Source organism: Kogia breviceps, chromosome 20, assembly GCF_026419965.1.
Source record: "Kogia breviceps isolate mKogBre1 chromosome 20, mKogBre1 haplotype 1, whole genome shotgun sequence".
NCBI lineage: Eukaryota > Metazoa > Chordata > Mammalia > Artiodactyla > Physeteridae > Kogia > Kogia breviceps.
The window spans coordinates 16,070,171-16,096,104 of NC_081329.1; the positions used below are offsets into that span (position 1 = coordinate 16,070,171).

The 25,934-nt window shown below is 44.1% G+C and overlaps 1 protein-coding gene across 5 annotated transcripts in view; it reads left to right on the forward strand.

Annotated features, from left to right (window-relative positions):
* The first annotated feature begins 1,938 nt into the window (after window positions 1-1,938).
* Window positions 1,939-25,934, forward strand: part of MTMR7 (myotubularin related protein 7) — a 92,870-nt gene continuing 68,874 nt past the window's right edge. The window contains exon 1 of one of the 5 annotated variants that reach the window (XM_059049421.2): window positions 1,939-2,178. In XM_059049421.2, the coding sequence (XP_058905404.1) occupies window positions 2,155-2,178 (24 nt within the window). In that variant the 5' untranslated portion in view covers window positions 1,939-2,154. Of the gene's footprint in view, window positions 2,179-21,076; window positions 21,214-25,934 lie in introns of those variants that run through there. The other 4 variants (XM_067022729.1, XM_067022731.1, XM_067022727.1 and 1 more) reach the window with 4 other exon arrangements.

Consider the following 25,934-nt stretch of genomic DNA (forward strand, 5'->3'; position numbering starts at 1 on the left):
TTATATTGATGTAGTATAAATCTGGATGTGGATCCCTCTGCAACTTTTGTAGTGTTAGAAGAACACATTTTTTTCTACCTTTCTTACTTCTTGGTTCTGGGGCCAGATGGAGAGATTTCTGCTCTGTGACCACTCAAGAGGTGCAACGTTTATCCAAATGACCCATGGTTCATGACAAATGCAACAGTAGCAAACTTTAGGAATTAAGTATATGATCCCAAGTTCCCCTATTATTTTCCATATACTTAACATGGAAAATGTAGGAAGTGGGTCAATCTCCTTGAGGCTACTTTTGGCATTTCCACATGCTCTGTTGCCATCTTACTGGTCTACTTTTCACTTCCTTGGTGTTATCCATACCACTGTTATGGAACTTGGTATCCTCCTCCTCTGGGTCTCCCTTCCATTTCCCAGCATCTGCCATGGTACCTTGTGCATGACCAACAGTAAATTAATATCAGTGATTCTTAACTGAATGAATGGCTGGTTTCACTTTCTGCCCTACTTGAGATCAACATAATCAGCCGTTTCAATGATGTATTCTAGCTTCTCTCACTCCACTGCCCAAGCAGTTCTTGCTGCTTAGTTCAGTCCCTTCTGCCCCACTGGGTGGTGGTTCAGAGAAGCAGTGAAACATGGGGGCATGAGGCAGTGCAGAGAAAGTGAGACGGGGCAGAGTGGCTGTCTGGGGTCAACACAGCTTGTGATCTAATAAGCTGGATAGCGATCGGGGCTGGGGGTCAAGTCAAGGAGGATTCCTCAGAGAACTGTTAGGGCAAACCCAAATGTTCACTTATAGAGATTTCTTTCCCTATTGTTATTTTATTTCTAGCTTATTCTATGTTAACTTATCCTAATAAGTGGAATGAGGTCAGAGACTGAATTGGAACAAGAGCGCTCCTGATGCTATTCCTGGTGTTTTTAGTAACAAGAAATTATATTCTGGGTCACTTTTGCCATATGCAAACATCAGTTTACTGAACTTGTCCTAACTGCCTCCTAGAGTGGAAGGAGGATGAAATGATAAAAGATATGCAGAGGGGACCTGGAAATTTAAAAAATGCAATACTGTATTGATTAAATAACCATTTATTTGGAAGGTTGCAATGCGCCTACCATGAACTGGACAAAAAGAGATTAAAAAACCAATATCTACAGCCAAAGAATTTACAATCCAGGTAAAAGAGAGATGAGTAAGAGCTAGGAAAAAATTGGATAGATATTATTCTAAGAACTATGAACAGTTTTATGAAATAATTAGTTATGGTAAATGTTTACACACAGGTTTGCAAGAAAAAAAAGGCGGGGGTGAGTGGCGCACATTTCTTCCCTTTGGCTTTTCCAAATGGCTTAATACTAACAGTGGCAACAAGTACTCTTAATATCATAAACGGAAGAATGATGCTTTAAAATGGATGCTGTGTTATCTGTATCTTCCAGTTCAGTTAGCTAGAGCTAAGTGAAGATGTCAAATGAGCATCCAGTACGGTGCCAAGGGAAAGTGCCTCTTCCAATGGTCAAGTCACAAGTTGATGTGAGATGCCTGTCTTAACAGCATTTTCTCGGGCGCTTAACACTGTTGCTATTTCCATCTTCATCCCCAACGCTCTGCCGCCTGTGCTGAAATATACAGACAGGGCCCAAGAGGCCACACTGGGTCTGGAGTGTTTGTGGCAGCCTTCTTCCTGCCCCACCCTGAAGTCCCACCTATCCTGGGACGCTCTGGAAGGAAGCCCATGGACGGTGCGGAGCAGCGTTTAGTCCCATCTCTCCTCCAAGAGGCCACACCCAACGCAAGGCCCCCATTATGTCTCGGGGAACAGTAACCCCACAGTCTTACGCTGGGTGCCCTTCTTCAGAGGAAGCGAGCGACTCCGGCTCCCGCGACCCCAGTCAGGCAAGGGGCGGGGCGGGGCGGCGACAGGCGGTGCAGGTGGCATTGGCGCAGAGACGCGCGCTCCAGGGCCGCGCAGGCGCCCCGGGCCCCGCACGCCTGACTCGCGCGGGCGCCGCCGCACCTGAGGGCGGAGCCAAGCCCGAGGCCCGCCCGCTCCCGGGCGCGAAGCCCCCTCCCCGCGTCCCTCCCGCCGCGCTGCAGACGCGCGCAGGTGCGTGAGGCGTCGCCCGCCCGGGACCTGCAGACGCGGGGTCGCCATGGAGCACATCCGCACGCCTAAGGTTGGTGCTACGGGCGCGGGCGGAGGAGGGAGAGCGGGAGCAAGAGGAGGGATGCTGAGCCAGCTGGAGGCCCGGCTTCCCTGTCCGGCGCAGACCGAACTGGCCCCGCGAGCGAGCGAGGGAGGGAGGAGGCGGCGCCGGAGCCTCTGCCGCTTCGCCGGGAGGCTGGGCTTCCTCTTGCTGCCTCACAGGCCTAGCCTTGCCTGCTGCTGGATCTAACCTCTTGTCCTTGGGGATGCTCAGTGGACAGAGGGCTGGACGGGAGGGAACCCTAACTGCCTGTAGAGTAATGGGGCTGCTGATAGGCTCCCTTCTGGTCTAGCACTAGGTTGCTGCTTTAAAAAAATTTTTCTTTTCTGTTGGCTGCTCTGAGCAGTTGAAAGAGAAACAAGCCTTCCTAATAACAGGTGCAGGGAAACGAGTTACGTGCAGGTGCGTTGAATGCACTCGGGAAGCTTGTTGAATCTAAGGGTTCAGACCCGCCCAACTCGCCCTTCTGCTTCTTGGTCCTCAGACTATCAGCTGCAGTGGACCTTGCACCGAGCAGATGATCAATGTTCGCTGTAGGCTGAATACTATCAATCCTTCCATCTTCTAGCCTTTTCCAGTGGGGGTTGCAGCTTACAGATTCGTCCACTGGTCTGTTTTAAACAACACCATCTCTTTCCAACTCAACAAAAGCGACTGGTCCCACATCATTTCAGTTAAATAACACTGGAAACGTTGACCCCTGTACCAAACCTTACTATTCATGGTTGTACTAGTAATAAAATTTAGAGCGAAAAAGGTGACCGACATTCCTGATGAAAACCCTGAACTAGGGACAAAACCTATCTCAGGAACCTATTGACTGTCTCTTGTTACTACCACTCCAGCGCCTTGCGTTTCCAGGATGATCTCCTGTTCAAAATCTAGGTCCTGACAGTGAAGTCAAAGCTGGGCTTGAGTGGGCGGAACTTAGAAGGCCCCAGGGATCGTTTTCATCTCATGGGGCCATTGCTGTGAAGTGAGTCCAGTAAGAAAAATTCATTCCTAAATCCTGGAATGGTTCTTAAGTGCCTCTTTATAAAGGCAGCTTTACAATTGTCTTATGTCAGTGGAGGAATAAAATCTTTTAGTTTGCCACATAATGTGAGTTCCTACAGTAAAGTTAGGTTGTATTGATTTTGCACTATGGAATTAAATTGTTGCTTCACAATCGGGAAATTGTAAACTTAGAGGAGAGTGCCATAAACCGCAAGATAGGTGGCTCAGAGCTTTCAGGGTTTAAGTGGTGCTAAATAATTTATTCTGGAATGGGGAATTTAACTCATGAACTCAACTGTGCCAGGGGCATCCTTTCTTTGTCATGATGAAGGGGGCTCTTGATAAAAGTGATGTCTGATGTGAATGTCAGTAGTGATAGGGTGACATGACACTGAGTGCTTTTCTTCCTATGGAATATGCATTTGGGGAGTAAAGGCCTTTTCTCATCCTTATTCAAACTCATTCTCTACAAAGCCATGTGTGCAAACCTGAACATCAGGCAATATTCTCACTTGTTCTTAAAACCCGTTTTCATAAACACCCTGTACCGTAAATCTTCTATCAGGAAACAGAAAGAAATGGGGGGAAATGGATAATTGTCTGAAATTTCATTGAGTTGAGAGTCATGAACATTTAGGATAATGCAGGTGGAAGAAAATTAAAAACTACAGAGGTTGGGGGGGGGGGATCCAATCCATTTATTCATTCATTTCATTCCACAAGCATTGGAGAACCTTGCCTGTGAGAAGCTCCTGTGTGAGCTCTGTGAAGCTCCAGACCAGGGAGCTCCTGGTCTGGAACGGAGGTGGTTGTATATCTGGAGAGAGATGTGTGCAAGGGACAGTGTGCAGAGAGGGTAGTGGATGGAGGATCAGCTCTACCATAAAGGGTGAGGGAAGGCTTCTTAGAAGAGCTGAGTCTCAACACGCAAGGAGGACCAGGAGCATTGGAGATGCGGTCAGGCAGTTGTGTCAATATGATATATTGTAATAAATCATTGCTACCTCAAAGATGCTGAAAGCCTTAATAGCGATAAAGATAGACATGATGACATGACATGATTCATTGAGGTTAAACAATATCATTTTATTTTACATTTTTAAAACAATTAAAAAATTTTTATTTATCTTTATTTTTTGCTTCCAGTTTTATTGAGATAGAATCGACATGCAGCACTGGATAAGTTTCAGGTGTACAGCATAATGATTTGACTTACATGCTTCATAAAATGATTGCCACAATAAATTAATGACCATCCATCATCATTTAGATAGAAAATTAAAGAAATAGAAAAACATTTTTTCTTGTGATGGGAACTCTTAGAATTTATTATCTTAACTTTCATGTATAACATACAGCAGTGTAAATTATATTTATCATGTTATACATTCCATCGCTAGTACTTATTTATCTTATAACTGGAAGTTTGTACCTTTTGACCACCTTCCTTAAGCCTGCCCCCCTGGTAACCACAAATTGGGTCTCTCTTTGCATGAGTTTATTTGTTTTGAGGTGTAATTGCCCTACATCACTGTGTTAGTTCTTGTTACACAACATAGTGATTGGATATTTTAAACAATTTCATTTTACATTTTTAAGTGCAATACTAATTTTCACAGTATAAAGGAAAAGGGACCGTACTACTTACAGAGCTTGTGTTGTAAAATTTGTGTGTGTGTGTGTGTGTGTGTGTGTGTGTGGTACGCGGGTCTCTCGCTGTTGTGGCCTCTGCCGTTGCGGAGCACAGGCTCCGGACGCGCAGGCTCAGTGGCCACGGCTCACGAGCCCAGCTGCTCCGCGGCATGTGGGATCCTCCCGGACCGGGGCACAAACCCGCGTCCCCTGCATCGGCAGGCGGACTCTCAACCACTGCGCCACCAGGGAAGCCCTATACACTCAAGTTTAGAGTGTATTTACCATGTGGCTGGCAGGGGATTATTTGAAGAGGAAAGGAAATGCATGTATAATGTATAGTTGTTTTCCTGTTACAATGAAGTCATTCATTTACTCTTTGTAAGCTGTGCGATATCCATCACAGCCTCTGTGTTCTGCTTCAGTCTCTCCAGTGCAGTGTAAGGAGCCAGATACCCATGAATAATCTGGATGCTTTGCACATCTTTCTTGCTCTGTGTGTGTGTGTGTGTGTGTGTGTGTGTGTGTGTGTTTAACAGAAGCCTTTAACAGAGCGTATACTAAGCAGGGTGTTTCTCTCCCGGAATGGTTCCTGTATAAGAAAAAAAAAAAAAAGTTCCAAGGAGGAGCTAGTTTGCAATTGGGTTTAAGTTAGGACACCACGCATTACCTGTATTGCATCACAGTGAACTTTTTGTTTCTACTTCTCTGTCTGGTTTTCTCTGCCACTCTGAAAACTTGCTGGTAAGAAAAAACCCTGCAAGAAGCTTAGGGATAATTTGGGTTCAAGTTTTACTTAGTTATATATAAAGCCATCAGGGCTTTTAGAAGTAACTTGAAGTGTTTTGTAGGGTTTGGGTTAGTATGGGATAGGTGCTCATGTGTCTAGGAGCCTGGTGAAGTAATCTCTGCTGTTTATGCTTCGGTCTTGCTGGGAGACATTTTTTTCCCACACATGTAAATTTGAGTTGTAAAACAGAATACGTGATGACCTCCGAAACTCCAAATAGACCTTGAAAATGCCTTTTGTTCCTTTCCACCCCCAGCTCTGGTCTGAGCCGTTACTTTCACAGCCTCCTAACTCGTTCCTCTTTGCTTTTCTCCAATCCCTCCTCCACAGAGGGAGCCTGGGTGATGCTTTTTTTTTTTTTTTTTTTTCCTGGTATACGGGCCTCTCACTGTTGTGGCCTCTCCCGCTGCGGAGCGCAGGCTCCGGACGCGCAGGCCAAGCGGCCACGGCTCACGGGCCCAGCCGCTTCGCGGCACGTGGGATCTTCCCGGACCGGGGCACGAACCCGCGTCCCCTGCATCGGCAGGCGGACTCCCAACCACTGCGCCACCAGGGAAGCCCTGGGTGATGCTTTTATGGCACAAATTGGTCATGTTACTTCCCTGCTGAAATTCTTGGGTGACTTCCCTTTGTACCCAGGATATAGAGTGAGAATCCCCAGAGTGGCCTGCCTGGACGGACCCATGTTTACTTCTCAGCCTCATTCTGTGACAGTCGTCTTCTTACTCACCACCCTCTGATCACAACTAGCCTTCGTGGGTTTCTCACATGTGACAGGTTCTTTTCTGCCTCAGGACCTCTGCACTGCTGTTCCATCTGGAGGATACTCTTTTTTTTTTTTTTTTGTGGTACGCGGGCCTCTCACTGTTGTGGCCTCTCCGGCTGCGGAGCACAGGCTCCGGACGCACAGGCTCAGCGGCCATGGCTCACGGGCCCAGCCGCTCCATGGCATGTGGGATCTTCCCGGACCGGGGCTCGAACCCGTGTCCCCTGCATGACAGGCGGACTCTCAACCACTGCGCCACCAGGGAAGCCCGAAGGTTCCAGTTTTTTCGTATCCCTGCCTAGTGGGTGTGAAGTGGTATTGGTCATGGTTTTGGTATGCACTTCCCTAATGACTAATTATGTTGAGCATCTTTTCATATGCTTAATGACCATTTGTATATTTTCTTTGGGGAGCTCTCTATTCAGATCCTTTGTTCATTTTTTAATTGGGTTATTTGTCTTTTTTAATTATCGAATTGCAAAAGTTCTTCATATATTATGGATATAAGTCCCTAATCAGATATATGACTTGCAAATGCCTTCTCCTGTTCTGTCAGGTTTTTTTTTTCACTGTCTTCATGGTGTCCTTTGAAACACAGAAGTTTTTAAATTTGATGAAGTCCGCCTTACCCAGTTTTTCTTTTGTCACTTGTGTTTTTGATGTCATATCCATGTATATTTTTTTAAAAGCCCTTTTTTCTGATTAAAAAGGTAATACATGACAGAAAATTTAGTTCAAAAAAGCAGAAAGAAAATAAAAGCCATGCATAATCTCAATACCCAAGAACTGCTGTTAACTTTGTATGCAGTGAGCCCTTTTCTTTATATAAAAATGAAAAAATGTTATAAAACAAAATTATATTTGTTTTGCCTCTCTCTTTCTCCTTCTGTCTCTCTTTGCCTGTGTGTGTGTGTGTGTGTGTGTGTGTGTGTGTAATTTGGGGGGGTGAGAGTCTGTGTTTTGTATGTCATAGTATACCATAAATATTTTTTTCACCTTATTAAACATTCTTCTGAAAAGTGATTTGTTGTAACTACATGGTCTCCCATTGTGTGGATGCATTATAAGTTATTTAGTGTTGGGAGGCGGTTAATTCTCCGTGGGAGAATTAACATAAAAGAACATTAACATTAACATAAAAGAACATTTCTGTTCTTTTGTTCTGAAATTATCTTTTCAAGGGTGATTTTATAGTCAACAGCCTTGGAAGAGAGAAATAGTTTCTCCCTTGGGCAAAGGGCAGATTTGTTTGCTGTCCGGGTAATAAAGACAACATTTTCCTCAGGGCCAAAGGTTGGTCAGGGCTGCTAGCAGCCCTCTTAGAAGATTGGCGTGTATGATGCTCTGAGCTCTGAGTTTCCTCATCTGGGACACAGAGCTGCCCTGAGTGCGGCACGCACTGGGCTGCTGTCTCCCCTCAGACTGGGGAGGTGCGGAGGGGGGGGTGCAGGCACCTGACGCCGACGTGGAGCTGCTGCTTCCTGGTGTGCAGAGTCATGAAGTCCTTTGTTTCTGACCCCAGAGTCTTGTGCAATTTTCCCTCAGCAACCAGGAAACCGCGGCAGCCTAACTTGTTCGGTTGCAAGCAGACTGAAATTGCAGACATTTTACAGCTTTTCACCAAGTTTATTATCACTTAATATTTGATATTTAATTTGCTTCCATTTTGTCACTAGAACAAGTAACTGGGATAAACATCAGTGAATTTAAATTGTTGGGCAGAGCTCTCTGTTGCCTCAGATTAAATTTCTAAAGTGTGATTTTAGGTTCCATTTCTATATAGATCTTAAAGATTGTTGATATCTTCTGCTAGATTTTCCTCTAGAGTTGTGTCTGCTTTAGCAGTGTAGCAGAGGAACTTTTTTCCTTTATGCTTATGAGAATGATACGTGAAGTGTGGTTTCTCATTAATCTATATACTATAGCTTTGCTTCGTGGTGAGATTGAATATACTTTGGGTGGCTGTTCGTAACTGTAGCAATATAATCATAGTACTGGTGAAAGAAAATCCTTCAGTAGCACTTGCTGTGTGCTAGGCACTCAATTCATTAGTCCTTGAAATAACTCTATTAGATGTAAGTATTAGTATTATCCCCATTTTACAAATGAGGAAATGGAGGTGAAATAACTTAAAAGGGGCAAAGTGAGGTTGCAGAACCCGACAGTAGAGCCGCAAGGTTTGTTTTCTCAGCAGCTACGCCATCTTGTGTTCGGATTTTGAGGGCGGGAGAGCGTGCGGTCGGGCCCTCACTCCCGTCCGGCTTTGCACTCCCAGGGCGAGGCCTTCCGCAGCCCTGCTCACGTTCTCGCCTTGAGGCTGCCTCTGGATGATTAACCACGCCCCTTGTTTTTTCTTATTATTGCAGTTTGGTTTTCTCGAAAGAACCAAGGTCAGCATTTTGTTTTGATTTAAGACAGATTATTGCCCAATTGTTAAAGTCTCTTCCGTTGCCCAATATTTGACACTATTGGGGAGGTGGTCTGTGTAGTCATCAAATACACTGTCTCACTTCAAAAGCAAGGCTGATAAGTTCGTTACAGTGAAACACGCCACTAGCGTGTAAGCGTGTAACGGCGGCAGTTACATTTTCTTTAGTCTTCCAAGTTGTGGTTAAGCAGGAGTCCTTTAAGCATTCCTCAAAACCACCTGCATTTCTTGAAATCCTCACCTCTAGTAGGTTCAGCAAGCGTTTAGTTGAAGTCTGGTTGTTCGGGTGCGAGTTGGGTGTGGGTACAGAACACATGGTGTGTCATAGACCTTAAGAATCCCTATTCATTCTATACTGTGTAAAAGCAGGTAGCTGCCAGGTGGCTTTCTAATTAGCGGATATACAGTGTGTGTGTGTGTGTGTGTGTGTGTGTGTGTGTGTGTGTGTGTGTGTGTGTGTGTGTGATGGAGAAAATTCTTTGAAGAAAAATAGTAAAATTCAAGGAGAGGGATGTTGGTGGGAGTGACTTAGGGTGGTTACCTGATATACGCTGATAATACAGCCTTCCTGATAAAATGGCATTTGAGCAGAGACCTAGAAGTGAGGGAGCATGGCATCCGCTCACCTAAGGACAGCAGAGGGTATGGAAGTAGGAGTGTGCTTGGAGTCTTCAAGGAGGAGCAGGAAGACAGGGTGGGTGAGGGGCAGGGATGGGGCAGTTGTGGGCAGTGAGCTTTGAGGGGAGCGGGGACGGAGACCGTGCGGACTTTCACTCTGGCTGTGGGGAGATCCCCAGGAGGGATCCGAGCTCGACTGACATTTAGCAGGCTCTTGGGCAAAAAGAAACTGGGTGGAGGTAGGAGGGTAGGCAAAGCTGGAAAGAGGGGGTGGTGGGTAGCAGTGGAAGTGGAGGTAAACAATATATTTACAAGTAGAGTGCTAAGGATTTACTGACCGAGTACGGATGAGGGGAGAGAAAAAGAGGAGTTAAGAACAGCGCCGAGGTTGTTTGCCTCCGCCCTGGAGGGGTGGGTTGCTGAGACAGGAACAGCTACAGGAGGGGAAGATGGGAAGTGAGGTGAGAGGGAACCCGGGCCTCAGTTTTGGACACACTGAGTTTGAGATGCCTGTTAGACATACAAGCGATTTCCTTAATAGGATCAGGGAACCCCCTTAAGGAACTACAGAATGGCAATACAAGAGTGGCATCCTTTTTTAATAGGACCGTTTTCTTTTTTCTTTTTTATCACTTTATAAAGGTCTCAAATCCTTTTGAAAATAGTCTGATGTAAATACATTCAGTCAATAAAGACATATCGTGGAAAATTTTCTCATAAGCCATATGCTTGTATGTTAGGTCAGAGTTTCCTATGGATCCCATTGTTTTTAAGGAGTAATTAACACTGAATTATTTTCAGTTGAATATTGAATTTTCTATCTTGTACATAAATAATATATTTACTCCCAGTAGTTTAATTTTTGTTCTTTTCCACCTTCGCCTATCATTTATCAAGATGGACAGTAAACAAATACATTTCCCAGCATGAGAGGAGTATAATATTTAAAGCTATGCTAGATTGTTCCTTTGTAATATGAAAGATTCTGCTTTGCTTTCTCTGGTTTCATCTGTTTTCAGAAAGCAAACTAATACACTTATAACTCAACAATAACAAAAAAATCAAGGAGCTCAATTAAAAAGTGGGCAAAGGACTTGAGTAGACATTTCTCCGAAGAAGATATACAAATGAAAGCATATGAAAAGATGTCCAACGTCACTAGCTATTAGGGAAATGCAAATCAAAACCACTCTGGAGGGCTTCCCTGGTGGCGCAGTGGTTGAGAATCCGCCTGCCGATGCAGGGGACGCGGGTTCGTGCCCTGGTCCGGGGGGATCCCACGTGCCACGGAGCGGCTGGGCCTGTGAGCCGTGGCCTCTGGGCCTGCGCGTCTGGAGCCTGTGCTCCACAACGGGAGAGGCCACAACAGTGAGAGGCCCGCGTACCGCAAAAAAAAGAAAAAAAAAAAACAACACAAGAGTTGGCAAGGATGTAGAGAAATTGGAACTCTCGGATGTGGCTGGTGGGAATGTTAAATGGTGCAGCTGCTATGGAAAACAGTTTGGCAGTCCCTCAAAAACTTAAACATAGAATTACTGTATGATATAGCAATTCTCCTAGATACATGCCCCAAAGTATTAAAAATGGGGACACAAACAGATACTTGTATTCCTGTGTTCATAACTGCATTACTCACAATAGACAAAGAATGGAAACAATCCAAGTGTCCAGCAATAGAAGAATGGATAAACAAAATGTGGTATATACATATAATGGAATATTATGTAGCCATTAAAAGGAACAAAGTTCTAATATATGCCACAGCACGCATGAACCCTTGAGACATTTTGCTGAGTGAAATAAGTCAGACAAAAAGCTTCAAATATTGGGTGTTTCCACTTCTGTGAGATATCTAGAATGAGCAACTTCTTAGAGACAGAGGAAGAATAAAGGTTAACAGGGGCTAGGGTAAGGGAAAATGAAAGTTATTGCTTAATAGATGTAAAGTTTCCATCTCAAGTGATGAAAACGTTTGGGGATAACGGTGGTGGTTACACAACACTTTGTACTTAAAATGGTAAATTTTATGTTATATGTATTTTGCCACAATAAAAAAAAAAACACCAAGCAAAAGTGTGACCATAAAAGTCACACTTTTAAAGCGTACAGTTCAGTAGTTTTTGTTATATTCACAGTGTTGTGTAACCATCGTTACTGTCTGTCTAATTTCAGAACATTTTCATCACCCCCAAGAGAAACTTCATACCCATTATGAATACCCAGCTTCATACCCATCAATTCCAGTTTCTCTCTCCCCACACTCCTGCAAACACGAATGTACTTTTTCTTTCTACAGATTTGCCTATTCTGGACATTGTACATAAATGGAATGTTATAGTGTATATAGTCCATTATGACTGGCTTCTTTCACTTAGCATAACATTGTCAAGATTCATCCATATTGTAGCCTGTATCAGTTATGTCATTCCTTTTTATTGCTGAGTAATATTCCATTGTGTATATTCACCCACATTTATTTATCCATGCATCAGTTGATAAATATTTGGGTTGTTTCCACTTTTTGTTTATTATGAATAATGCTGCTATGAACACTTATATACAAGTTTTTGGTGTATGTTTTCAGTTCTCTTTGGTATATACCTAGGACTAGAATTATTGGGTCACATGCTAACTATATGTTTAATCTTTTGAGACTGTTTTCCAGAGAGGCTGCACCATTTTATAGTCCCAACAGCATTGTGTGAGGGTTCCATTTCTTTGCATTCTCACCAGCACTTGTTATTGTCTGTCTTTTTGATTATAACTATCCTAGTGGCTGTGAAATGGTCTCATATTGTTGTTTGATTTGCATTTCCTTGATGGCTAATGAGGTTGAGCATCTTTTTATGCGCTTATTGGCTATTTGTGTATCTTCCTTGGAGCAATATCTATTCAAATTCTTTCCTTTTTTAAATACTTTTTTTTTTTTTTTTTGGTGCAGTTTTAGGTTCACAGCAATATTGAGCAGAAAGTACAGAGATTTTTCATATACCCAATCCCCCCCCATGCATAGCCTCCCCCGTAATCAGTATCCCTCACCAGAGTGGTCCATTTGTTATAATTGATAAACTTACATTGATACATCACTATCATCCAAAGCCCATAGGTTATTAGGGTTCAGTCTTGGTGTTGTACACTCTATGGGTTTGCACAGATTTATAATGACATGTATCCCTCAATGTAGTATCATCCAGAGTAGCTTCACTGCCCTAAAAATCCTCTGTGTCCCACCTATCCATCCCTCCCTTCCCAACCCTTGGCAACCTCTGTTATTTTTGTGTCTCCATAATTTTATCTTTTTCAGAATGTCATATGGTTGAAATCATACATTATGTAGCCTTTTCAGATTGGCTCTTTCACTTATAATATGCATTGAAGTTTCCTCCATATCTTTTCATGGCTTGATAGCTCATTTCTCTTTAGTGCTGAATAATATGCTGTTGTGTGGATGTATCAGAGTTTATTCACTCACTTACTGAAGGACATCTTAGTTGCTTCCAGGTTCTGGCAATTAGGAATAAAGCTGTTATAGACACTTGTGTACAGGTTTTCAGCTCCTTTGAATAAATCCCAAATAAAGTAGTTGCTGGATTACATACTAAGCATGTATTTAGTTTTGTAAGAAGCTGCCAAGCTTACTTCCAAAGTGACTGTACCATTTTGTACTCCCACCAGCAATGAATGAGAGAGTTCCAGTTGCTTCACATCCTTGTCAGCATTTGGTGTTGTCAGTGTTTGGATTTTGGCTGTCCTTGTCAGTGTGTAGTGGTAACTCGTTGTTTTAATTTGCATTTCCCTGATGACACATGATATAGAGCATATGCTTATCTTGCCATCTGTATGTTTTTGGTGAGGTGTCTGTTAAGGGTCTTTGGCTCATTTTTTAATGGAGTTGTTTTTATCAGAAATGTCTTTTGCAAATGTTTTCTCCCAATCTGTGGCTTGTCTTTTCATTTTTTGGACTGTTTTGCAAAGCAGAAGTTTTTAATTTTAATTAAGTCTAGCTAATCAGTTCTTTCTTTTGTAGATCACGCCTTTGCTGTTGTATTTAAAAAGTCATCGCCAAACCCATGATCATCAAGATTTTCTTCTGTGTTATATTATAGGTCTTTGTTCATTTTTAATTGTGCCACATCTGTAAGGGACCTCCTTCATGGTCCAGTGGTTAAGACTCCACACTTCCACTGCAGGGGGCATGGGTTCAGTCCCTGGCTGGGGAGCTAAGACCCTGCATGCCTGGTGCTGTGTGGCCAAAAAAAAAAAAAAAGCATACGTGCCATCTATATTTTTATTGTTGAGTTGTAAGTCTTTGTATATTCTGAATACCAGATCTTTCTCAGATATATGACTTGCACATATTTGCTTCCATTCTGTGGGTCTGTTTTTCATTTTCTTGTTGTTCTTAGAAGCACAAAAGTTTTTAACTGTGATGAAGTCCAATTTATCTATTTTTTTCTTTGGTTGCTTGTACATTAGGTGCTATATCTAAGAAACCATCGCCCAATCCAAGATCACAAAGATTTTCACTGTGAAGGTCTTTGATCCATTTTGAGTTAATTTTTGTATATGGTATGAGATAGCGGTCTACATTCACTCTTTTGCGTATGGGATTCCAGTTGTCCCAGCATCCTTTATTGAAGGACTTATCTTATACCCTTTAATTATCTCCACAACCTTGTGGAAAATTAATTCACTATCTGTAGTTGCACGGACCGTAGATGCCTGGGTTTCTTACTGGCCTCTGAGTTCTATTCCTTTGATCTCCATATGTATCCTTAATTAGTACCACACAATCTTGATTACTGTAGCAACGTGTATGGTCTTGAGTGAGTCACTTGAGATCTCCCAGAGCCTTGATTTTCTCATCTGTAACTCATTAGGAGACTAAATGAGAGAATACGTTTAAAACACTTAATAATGTGGCATTTAGTAAACTTTAGCTGCTTTTCTTAATTTTATTATCATCATCATTGCAAAAGGAGATGGTCACAGGTTTGAATGCTGGAAGAACTTCTATGAAATTTGAGAATAAAAGTTTTTTTCTTTATCCAAACATTTCATTTGATTTACTCGTCCACTTCCTCACTTTACAGCGGGGTTGACTAGTATTTCCTCTGAAGGCACTCTACAAAGAGTCCCTTCCTGTCGCCCAACTCTAGTTCACACACATACTTGAGAGCATATTTTTCTTTTATAAAAACGTTAATTTCGTCAACCGCATGAATTTTAGGTAAGGTGTCAAGTTTTGCTCAGGAAGCCTCTGTCGTGGCCTCCGTTCCCTGGAGAAGAAGCCTCAGTGACTTCATCCAGGATTCCAGAGGGAGAGTCTTTCTGGAGGGGGCGTGTGGGGAAGAAACTGAGAAAAGTCTGATTTTCTTTTTTTTTTTTTTCTTTGAGTGGATGAAAGTAACATGGTAACATTGGTGTCTGCATTAAAGCTTTCCAAAGGGATACCATTAAGTCATTATATACCTTGAAATATTTGAATGCTTGTGAGGAATGAGCAAGACGTAAATGTGTAACCTCCTACATATGTCCACTTTGGACATTTATTTATTTATTCATGAACTTCAGCATTTCTCACTGGAACTCACATTATTGACTGGTTTGGTTTAGTTATCACTTCTGTCATATCTCCACAGGCACACGGTGTCTGGAATGCTTGTTTGCACAGAACAGATGTGCATGTATTTTCTTATCCTTATTGAAAGTTTATTTTTATTGGCTTTTCCATTCTGAACGGGACAAGCTGTGAAGTATGCATGAAATTAAACCTCTTGACCACACACCCAGGGTTCCGTGACTCTGTCCTGTGTGATGGTTCCGTTTTGTATTCTTCTGTTGCACTCAGAGGGAGGCCGAGAAGCTCATTTTGTACCATATTTCTTAGGCCAGGAACAGTGTAAACTATTTTCTTCTGGTGCCCTTTCCCCTGGTGGACAGCTAGTGGACAGCTAGTTGAAGCCTTTGGGAGTTTAAGTACTTCCCAGGACATAGATCCAACCCTTCCTCCCTCAGCCATTTAAAATAGTTTAAAAATAACCCCACTTAACGTTTTGTGTCAGGCTGTGACAACTTTATAAAAATTGTGTGTATAGTTTTCTCCTCTTTTTCGTGTATTAAAACACTGTTTAATCACAGATTCCGGGAGAAAGAAATTTACTGCCAAGCTCTGAAAGAAAGTTTCATTCCTCAGGGCATGTAGCAAAGCACAGATTATTTCGAATGTTCAAGTTGGAGTTGACTTCCACATGGAAGTGAGCTGCTCAGCCTGCGTGAGTAGTGGTGGTTTACCGAAGGGGTTCCGCCTTCTTGAGCTAAGTGGATCGATTCAAAGACCGTATTCATACATGTATTCTTTCACTTGGACCTTCAACAGCTCTTCCTTGAGTGCTTTCTGTAGGCCAGTGCTGTTTTAGGCCTTGGAGATCCATCCAGTGGTGAACAAGACAGGCTCCCTAGTGGAACCTCTAATGGAACTTACATTGTAGGGAAGAATCAAGCAAACAAAAAATATTCCAATATTGCAATATAGATATAATCACTGTGAGTCAAGACCTTGGGAAATCGTCCACTTACAAGGTTTATCTGCCAAATCCTGCTACCTTTCTTCCCCTGTAAACCTTCCAGTGTGGGCTTCTCAGCCCCCTCAGAGTGAAAGGCAGTGTCCTAGCATCCTCTCGGAAGGCCTGACGGATGGCCCCAGCTGCCTGTGGCAACTTGTCCCCACTCTACACCAACTCGGGTCGAGACGTCCCACCTCCCTGTAGCCCCTTGAATTATTCAAAGATCTTCCTGCTCAAGGTCTTGCAATGGTTCCTTTTGACCGGAATGCTGTTTTCCCAGATTTCCTTGTGGCCAGCTCTCTCACTTCCTTTGGTCTCTACTGAAATGTCCAGTCATTTTATAGGAGAGGAAGTCCCTGGACATGCTGATGCCCTCCCCACCCAACTGCTTATCTTGCTTCTGTTTCCTCCCTAGCACCTTCTGGCGTGCATATATGTTTGTCTGTTTGCTTTGCTTGCTTGTTTGTCATTGTCTGTTCCCCCCCCCCCAAACAATGCAGGCTCCCTGTGGGCAGTGACTTTGTCTTGTCCACCGCTGTAGCCGCAGCGTCCAGAACACTCTGTGCCAGGCACAGAGTAAAGGTGCACGGTGAAGATTCCTTGAATGAATGAATCAAGGAGATGGTTTAATGTGACTGCGTCCAAGCTTCACTATCTTTCAACAGCCTTCTTTCTTCTTCTTCTTCTTTTTTTTTTTTTTTTGAAAAAATTTTTAATTGAGGAGTAAGAGACCTATAGCACTATTAGTAGTTTCAGGTATACAACATAGTGATTCAGTGTCTGTATACATTGTAAAATGATCACAGTAAGTCTAGTTAACATCTGTCTTATTTTTTAGCACAGTTAAGCTAGTGTTCCCTGGCGCTCTAGTGGTTAGGGTTCGGTGCTCTCACATTTATGCTAACATTTTATTAATTCAAAAGTACTTTACAAGAAAAAAAAAAAGTACTTTACAAGAAAATATAAATATGGCTTCCAAAAAAAATGTTATACCTGGACTCAGTACCAAGTTCACAGATTTTCGTTTTGCAAGGACTGTCAGGCTCTAAAAAGTGAAGCAACGTTGTAACCAAAACTTTAACCCCAAGGATTCTTGCAAAACATTACAAATGACAGCACGAAAAAGAATCTTGCCTAGTAACTCCAAATTTAGTTCTGCAGTGTACCCAGAAACTGGCAAGACATGGCGTCTTGCACAGTCTCAACTTTTCAAATAAAGAATGTTACAAAGAGCTGTATAATCACAGCAATCACATAAAGAGTTTATGACCTAAACCAAAATGACCTAAAGTTTCTTGAAACTTGTCAGCTTCTACACTACCTGGGTAACGTCTTCCCAGCGTGAAGACTAGTTTTTTGGTTTTTTAAAATATCTCTAATCTAGTTTAATGGTGCAGCTTTTGTTTTTACCTGCTGGTTTGCGTTCACAGCAGCTTTTGAAGACTGCTTGTTCAACCGTAGCTGCATCCTGTACCCCAGCTATGGAGAAAAAGGTAAAACCTTAGTCCCACGGCACTTAGTTTTAGTTTTCACCTTTGCAGATGAAGTTTGGTGTTTTGTATTTTTGTTTGTCTTTATTTCTTGTTTCTTGTCCTTGCAACATCCTCCATCACTCAATATTACTTACCTTGTCTGAAACTTCAAATTCAATAGTAGAGCCTTCCTGGTTAATCATACCTGAATCTACCTATAAGCCCTCACATACTTTGTTTTTACCATAGTGCTGTTCACTTTCAGTCACTGGACGAGCATTTTAGCACGTGCGTGTGCTAAAAATTAGGGCACAAAGATGAAAAACACACAGTGTCCGTCCTCAAGGAGCCTCTCATTGAGGGATTGCAGTGTTGCTCTGATATCATTGTAAAGGTCCATCATTTCAGGTTGCCAGTAAGCCGAGGACTGCGTCTCCTGTTTCCTTCTTCCCACAGTTCTGATGTAAGTGTGGGCCTGCATTGTTCATGGTGTTTCAGGGAATTTTGGAAATAAAAGAACCTTCCTTGAGAATATGCATTCTGGGAGAATGGTTCAGTAAAAATAGCACGTAGGGCTTCCCTGGTGGCGCAGTGGTTGAGAGTCCGCCTGCCGATTCAGGGGACGCGGGTTCGTGCCCCGGTCCGGGAAGATCCCACATGCCACGGAGCGGCTGGGCCCGTGAGCCATGGCCGCTGAGCCTGTGCGTCCGGAGCCTGTGCTCCGCAACGGGAGAGGCCACAAGGGTGAGAGGCCCGCGTACAGCAAAAAAGAAAAAAAAATAGCATGTAATAAGGCAGTGTAGAATAAATGGGAAATAAATGGTAATGACCAGAAGTGCCACAGCAATTCAAATAGTAATGACCAGAAGTGCCACAGCAATTCCCAGTCCACAGAGAGGATGACCTCTGTGGACTGGAATGGTCAAAGGGAGGCAGTGTTGAGGAGGCAGGTCTTGGGTATCAGGCTGGAGGGGACATGCTGTGCTGGGTGAGTGGTGTCCTCATGCCCCTGAGGACCTCAGAGCTCTTTGTGACAGGGCAGTTGTGCAGTGTTTTTAATTGGGCCTCTGAAGAGGCTTCCACATCTTTGTGTCTGCACGGCATTCTGCTGTAAACTCATTTCCCAGAATGGGAATGATGGGGTCCCAAGGGGTGTCCTGTAAGATGAGAAAGGGGAAAATGTGGTGCCGATTATAGAGTTTGTCCTTGGGGGCTCAGAGCCCGGGGTGAGGCATGGGAACGTGTAAATGGGCTGGAAACTGGCCTTGCCCGCGTGGACAGGCTGTACCCCTTCGCCCTCTGGCACCGATACTTGCCAGGAGACGGTGGGAGGGGCAGGGGGGTATACCACTCGGTTCTCTCTGTGCCCAGGCTGTCTCCTCTCCTTGGACCAGCAGTGAGTTCCATTTGGCACCATTTGCCCTTGGAAAACTGGTTTCCCATAGTTTCCAAAGAGCTATACAAGTAGACGGTTTAGTCCTTTGCTAGCGGTGCCTTTGTCAAAAATATGTCAACTTCAGAAGCGTTTTAGAATTTTAGAAACATTTTTTAGAGGAAAATCATCATCATAAAATAAGCCTTTGCCTTCTTTCTTGCTTCCTAGTTAGGTCTTATTCTCCCAATATTATTTAGTTTTCAAAATGACTATTGTTTTGAAGCCAGCTATCTTTAATAGGTTGTTCTATAGGTTTATTCTTTGAGTCACAGTGGGCCCAGCATCTGGTCTTCATTTATTTTCCTCTTCATCTCTTTCTTCCTCTTTTTCTCTTATTTATGCTTGTTGAAAGTGGTATTTTTGGTTGAGGTTATTTTAAGGTGGTGTTGAAATAAATCCTGAGACTGTCCTCTTGTTCAACAGCGCATGTTCTTTTAAGCCTGCACATCCAGGGTCATCCTACCAAAATAAATTATATGGGCCCTGTGCAAATCTCTCAAGTGCCTGACTTTATTTATGAGCTTGGCTGCTGGCATAACATTTATAGTTTCCCCTGAGCAAAAATGGGCTTCCCTTTTCTTTTCTCTGTCTTTTCCAAGAATTGCTAGCACTTAAGTAGCTATAGGTCTGTGTCACTTACTATTTTAGCTTTATTTTCCCCCTCAGGGAATTTTTAAAATTTAGTTGGAAGTCAAATCAACTGTTTATTTATTTATTTATTTACCTTTGGCTGCATTGGGTCTTCGTTGCTGTGCACGGGCTTTCTCTAGTTGTGGCGAGCGGGGGCTGCTCTTCGTTGTGGTGCGCGGGCTCTAGGCGCGTGGGCTTCAGTAATTGTGGCACATGGGCTCAGTAGTTGTGGCTTGCAGGCTCTAGAGCGCAGGCTCAGTAGTTGCGGAGCACAGGGCTCAAACCCGTGTCCCCCTGCATTGGCAGGCGGATTCTTAACCACTGCGCCACCAGGGAAGCCCCAAATCAACTGTTTTAACAATTGTATAGGTAGATGGAACTCAACATTGTGCCCATTTATAGGCATTCAGGGCTATCTGAAATCATTAAGAGATTTCCTTTACCTTGGCTTAAGCTGGATAAAAATAGCCTTTTCCTTTTATTTTTTTAAATCAAAAAATTTTTAAAAATTTTGGCCGTGTCGCACGGCTTGTGGGATCTTAGTTCCCCAGCCAGGGATCGAACCTGGCCATGGCAGTGAAAGCGCCGAGTCCTAACCACTGGACCACCAGGGGATTCCCCAAAACATCCTTTTCTGTATAGGAAAGTTGACTGCCTTTTTTCTTCTTTTAAAAGCAAATTTCCCACAACTTATATTTTTCCGAGTATAACCTTATTTATTGGAATTATTTGTAGATTTGTAGGTCTGTAGAAATCAGTGTGTCAAGTACCTATTTCTTGTGTGGAGAAAGGTCTTAAATTTTCCAGCCAATTGAGGAAATATGTAGATTCTTCACTTTGAAAGCTGACACGCTAAACGTCCTTATAACATGCATACAATGCAGAATCTTTATTTCCATTGTCCTTTTGTGCAACTAGCATGACAGAATTTTCTGGATAAACCCATTCATTCTTTTACCTCTTACTTTTGAAAATTAGATCAAGATTACCGGAATGAAGTTTTCTACCCATAGCTACCCATGGGTGTTGTCCACACTCCTTGGATTATGAGTCCGTTTCAAACTGGGTTTTAGTCTTTCCAGATCTGAACCCTCCTACTTCAGTTAACCTGCCTGATACGGGCTCTGTCCGGACAGAAGTTGGTGCTTGAGGGGGTAAGGTTGAAGACGCGGGCTCTGTAGGCTAGTGGTAGATGCTGTCGGAGGAAGCAGCGGAATGGGGCTTATCTGCGCATGTGCAGATTCCGGTAGCTCGCTATGTCTTTGGCGACTAATCAGTGGCCTCTATTATATGATTTTGACGATGGTTTTGGGTATCAAGAAAGGAACCTGCTGAAAAGGTAAGGTGCCGCCAGGCTGTGGGAGGCCCTGATCAGTAGTGCAGGGAGCTCTGAGGCTTTGAACAGCGAGTGACGTGACAAAGGCGTGAAGTAGGCTGACATGCTGGGAACAGAGGGCGTGGTAGTCGTGGGCCGGGCTCTGGCTGCTCACCGTGCATTCTCCCGGGCTCACTGAGGGCCCACGCCCGCTCTGCCCACAGTCTGTGTGCTTTTGTGTGGCTCAAACCGGGCCAGTCATCAGGTCGTTCCTGTGACCACTGTGACTGGCTTCAGTGTACGCGTAGCACCCAGTGAAATGCAGCGATGCTGCGTGGGCTGCAGGGAACGCATCCGGTGCGGCTGGGTTTCTGGAGTCATCGTGAGCAGAGAGCCGAGAGCCAGCAGAGAGGGAGGGGCCCCTGCTGAGAGATGGCGGGGGTGGGGCGGGGCTGGGGGCTTTGAACCCCTGGCCAGTCTGATCGTTAAGGTTAAATGCTTCATTAAAATCCCTTTTGGCTGCAGCCATGTGAAGTTGAGACTTCTGTCTCTTGCTCCTGGAAGAGTCCTGACAGAGGTGGAGTCAGATAATCTGCGGGCAGTGTTACTAATTAGGAGTCTCTGGGTAACTTGGTCCGGGTACCTGGCACAAAATAGACACTCAACAAATTAATAACATGAATTAATAAATTAATTACATTAACAAAGGTTAAACTGATGGGTGGCAGCCGTCTCAGGGATTTTTAATAGGTGCCTTGCTTTGTAGTATATCTGACTGTATTGACTTAAGTTTTAGAGAATAATTCAGCTTCATAGCGGGATACATTTTTAAAAGACTTGATTTTTCAGGCAGCTTGGAAATAGGATTATTTTCATGCAGTCTGAATGTGTGTATCCTACCCGCATCTCTCTCTGTGTTATGTCAAAGATATTTTATAAATTTTATGAAGGGCAGGATGTCTTAAGTATTTCTTCTGGTTACGTGCCATATATTTTCTTGGATTGTGCTTTGTGATTTTTGCCTTTCCCTCATTTCTTCTCCAATATCTGACCTCTGAATAAAATGGTCCTGGGAAAAGACTTTCATTAGTTTTATAGTTTTAAACAGATTAAATCTGCCTTTTGGGAGAAGGATTGGTGTTTCTGATTTTTCTACCAAACAGCTGGATTAGAAAACTCCTGAAGCTTCCTGACTACCCCAGTTTTTTAAAAAAAAATTATTTATTTACTTATTTTTGGCTGCGTTGGGTCTTCGTTGCTTCACGTGGGCTTTCCCTAGTTGCGGTGAGCGGGGGCTACCCTTCGTTGCGGTGCGTGGGATTCTCATTGCGGTGGCTTCTCGTTGCAGAGCACGGCCTCTAGGGGCATGGGCTTCATTAGTTGGCGCGAGGGCTCAGTAGTTGTGGCTCACAGGCTCTAGAGCGCAGGCTCAGTAGTTGTGGCGCAAGGGCTTAGTTGCTCCGTGGCATGTGGGATCTTCCTGGACCAGGGCTTGAACCCAAGTCCCCTGCATTGGCAGGCAGATGCTTAACCACTGCATCACCAGGGAACTCCCTGACTACCCCCTTTTATGAGTTCAAGCAACTTTATGCAACTAGGAAAAACATGTATCTCTTAATTTCTTTAATTAAATTTTTTTTTGCAAATAGGTTTGTTATATGACATTTTACCATGTGATTTTATTTCATTTTTTTGATGTGGATTTTTTTTCTTTTTTTTTTTTTTTTTGTGGTACGCGGGCCTCTCACTGCTGCGGCCTCTCCCGCCGCGGAGCACAGGCTCCGGACACGCAGGCTCAGCGGCCATGGCTCACGGGCCCAGCCGCTCCGCAGCATGTGGGATCTTCCCGGACTGGGGCACGAACCCGTGTCCCCTGCATCGGCAGGCGGACTCCCAACCACTGCGCCACCAGGGAAGCCCTGATGTGGATCATTTTTAAAGTATTGAATTTGTTACAGTATTGCGTCTGTTTTATGTTTTGGGTTTTTGGCCGTGAGGCACGTGGGATCTTAGCTCCCTGACCAGGGATCCAACCACACCCCCTGCACTTGAAGGCAAAGTCTTAACTGCTAGACCGCCAGGGAAGTCCCTACCATGTGATTTTATTTTTCCAGTTTTATTGAGATATAATTGACATAGAACATTGTATTGGTTTAAGGTGTGCAGTATAATGATTTGATGTATGTGTATATCGCAAAATGATTACCACAGTGTCAGCTCACCACCTCATATAGTTAACAATGTTCTTCTTGTGATGAGAACTTTTAAGATATACTCACTTAGCAACTTTCGAATATACAATACAGTATTGAAAGTACTTCTTTTTAAATTGGAAAAATCAGATGCTTTTTTTCCCCTATTATAAGAGATTATGACAATTCCAAGTGGTCTGAAGAATGTTTTATTGCTTCACTTTTTCTTCATCTATGTCAAAATATTCTGCAACTATCACTGAGTAGCCCATCTTTTTTGCAAACTCTGTCGTTACCACTACTGTAACAGGGGAAATGGAATCACAGACACGAGGTGAGCATTCAGTGGGAGCAAGAATGAAATCTCTGAAGTCTCTGTTATGAACTTGTTTGTCAGTAATTACTGTTTATTCATAACTACAGAGATGGACGCCTTTCTTCTTTCTCTCTCATACATGTAGTCACTCACAGGTGGAATCATGCATTGTCCAGGAGCTCTGGGTTCAAACTTAAAACATCCTACTTGGCCTTCCCTGGTGGCGCATTGGTTAAGAATCCGCCTGCCAATGCAGGGGACACGGGTTCGATCCCTAGTCTGGGAAGATCCAACATGCCATGGAGCAACTAAGCCCACAAACCACAGCTACTGAGCCCTCGTGCCACAACTACTGAAGCCCGTGCGCCTAGAGCCTGTGCTCCACAACAAGAGAAGCCACTGCAATGAGAAGCCCATGCACTGCAACGGAGAGTAGCCCCCACTCGCCGCAATGAGAGAAAACCCGCTTGCAGCAACGAAGACCCGATGCAGCCAAAAATGAATAAATTTATTAAAAAAATTATCCTACTTAGCACCACAGGGACACCTACCATAAATGAAACATTTCTATAATTGATGTGTGGCTGGTGAGAAGTACACCTTGATTCCTGACATGGTTCTCGGGCTGCCAGAAGGTCATGGCACCTTATGACATGAAACGGGCCAGAACACCTGTCATGACTCTGGCCAGCGGGTCCTGGGACCACGTGGGAGCCAGGCTCCCCAGGCCGCCTCAGTACCATGGCGGCATGCACCCCTCCAGACCAGTGAAGTGAATAGATGGCGTTAATGTGGCCATTTTTTTGTGTGTGTGTGTGGTATGCGGGCCTCTCACTGTTGTGGCCTCTCCCGTTGCGGAGCACAGGCTCCGGACGCGCAGGCGCAGTGGCCATGGCTCACGGGCCCAGCCACTCCGCGGCATGTGGGATCTTCCCGGACCGGGGCACGAACCCGCGTCCCCTGCATCGGCAGGCGGACTCCCAACCACTGCGCCACCAGGGAAGCCCAACGTGGCCATTTTAACTTAATGCTCTACACCGAGTTATCAGTGCTTTAGCTTTAGTCAGAACTTTTTACATGTTAACCGTGTAACTCTTGTCATTGAAATTTTAGGGAAAATGGAGGATTTACAATGTTAGGCTTGGACCGAGGGGGTAGAGTATGGGGGCACATCTAGGGAACGGGTGTGCGTGTCAGGCACTTCTGGTCTGAAATCTGGCTCTGCTGCTTTCTAGCTGCGGGGCCTTGGGCAGTAGGTCTACAGGCTGCATGTTTATTTTATCATTTGTTCAGTGGGACCACTATGTCTAGTTTTCAGCCAGGATTAGAAATAGTGTGTGGACAACACTTAGTACAATACCTGACACTCAGCAGTTGCTCAGTTAATGTGAGTGTTGTTGCTGTTATCCTTCCTTCTTTCGTCCTTGCTGCTCAAGGGAGAAGTTGAGAGGAATCTTCCTCAACGGTGCTTCCTTGTTTACCTTCAGCTTTTCTGGAAAAGTCCTGCATTGGCCTGATTGTGATTCTCAGCAGTTCGTGAGTGAGTGAGCAGGTAGTGGGCACTGCTTGAAGCCAGCACAGCCTCTGTTCCCAAGGCTGTGGATACCTGAGGCCGGGCTCTGCCCTCGGGGGCTTCTCTCCGTTGGGCCCCGAACACTGGGCTGCAGTGCAGCCCCTGGGCCGCTTTCAGAGAGTGTTGTGGCATCTGCCATGGCCGAGGCTGGTGCTTCCTTTCCTTGGGAAATCGCGAGAGCTTTGTTGGCCAACCATGGTACCGAGGGGCTAAATTTCTTGAGATTTAATATTGAGTCATTATCGTGTATATTTTCACAACTGCTGTTTTCTGGGTTTTCTGACGTCTCTCTGAAGCACCTCTGAGTTAACCTGTGCCAGTGTGGGAAGGCATTAAATACCTGTAGGTCCTTTACAGGAGTCAGAACCCAGATGGAGTCGCTCAGCTGCCTGCACCCAGCGGTTCCCTTTCAAAACCAGAACCGGAACCAGAACCAGAGTCAAGGCCTCCTGACTCTCAGACAAATATTTTACTTTTCATGTTGCTGGACTTAGAAAATGTCATGATACCAAATTTAGCACGACAAACTATTTATCTAGTTGCTTTTCTTAGATTAGAACATAAACTTGTCTTCGGTTTTGGCCGCTGCAGACATTTTGATTTCTCCCTGTTCGGCAGCCTCTGGATCTCTTCCCCCGGCCGACTTGACCCTCAGTCTACTTTATACGGGTTAGAGGACTCATCTTCAGCCCAAGCAAAACCGGTGGCCAGTGCCGTTCATTTTCCTTTCTTTCATTAAAAGGTAACCCTACACTGCACTTTGGACTCCCTGTCCTACAGAGCAGCTTTTCTTTTCCAGATAGTCAGAGATGATTCTAGAATCCCAAAATGTTCAGTAGTCCAGTGTTCAAGCTGCAGGGTAGAAAGTAAAGACTTCTTTCTGTTCTATTTAGATTGAAATTAGAAGGTGGTGCAATGGAGAATGGCTGAGGAGAGGCTGTGTCTCCCTGGGATGGATGCGGGAAGGACCCAGCCGTACTTGTGTCCTGTTTCAGGC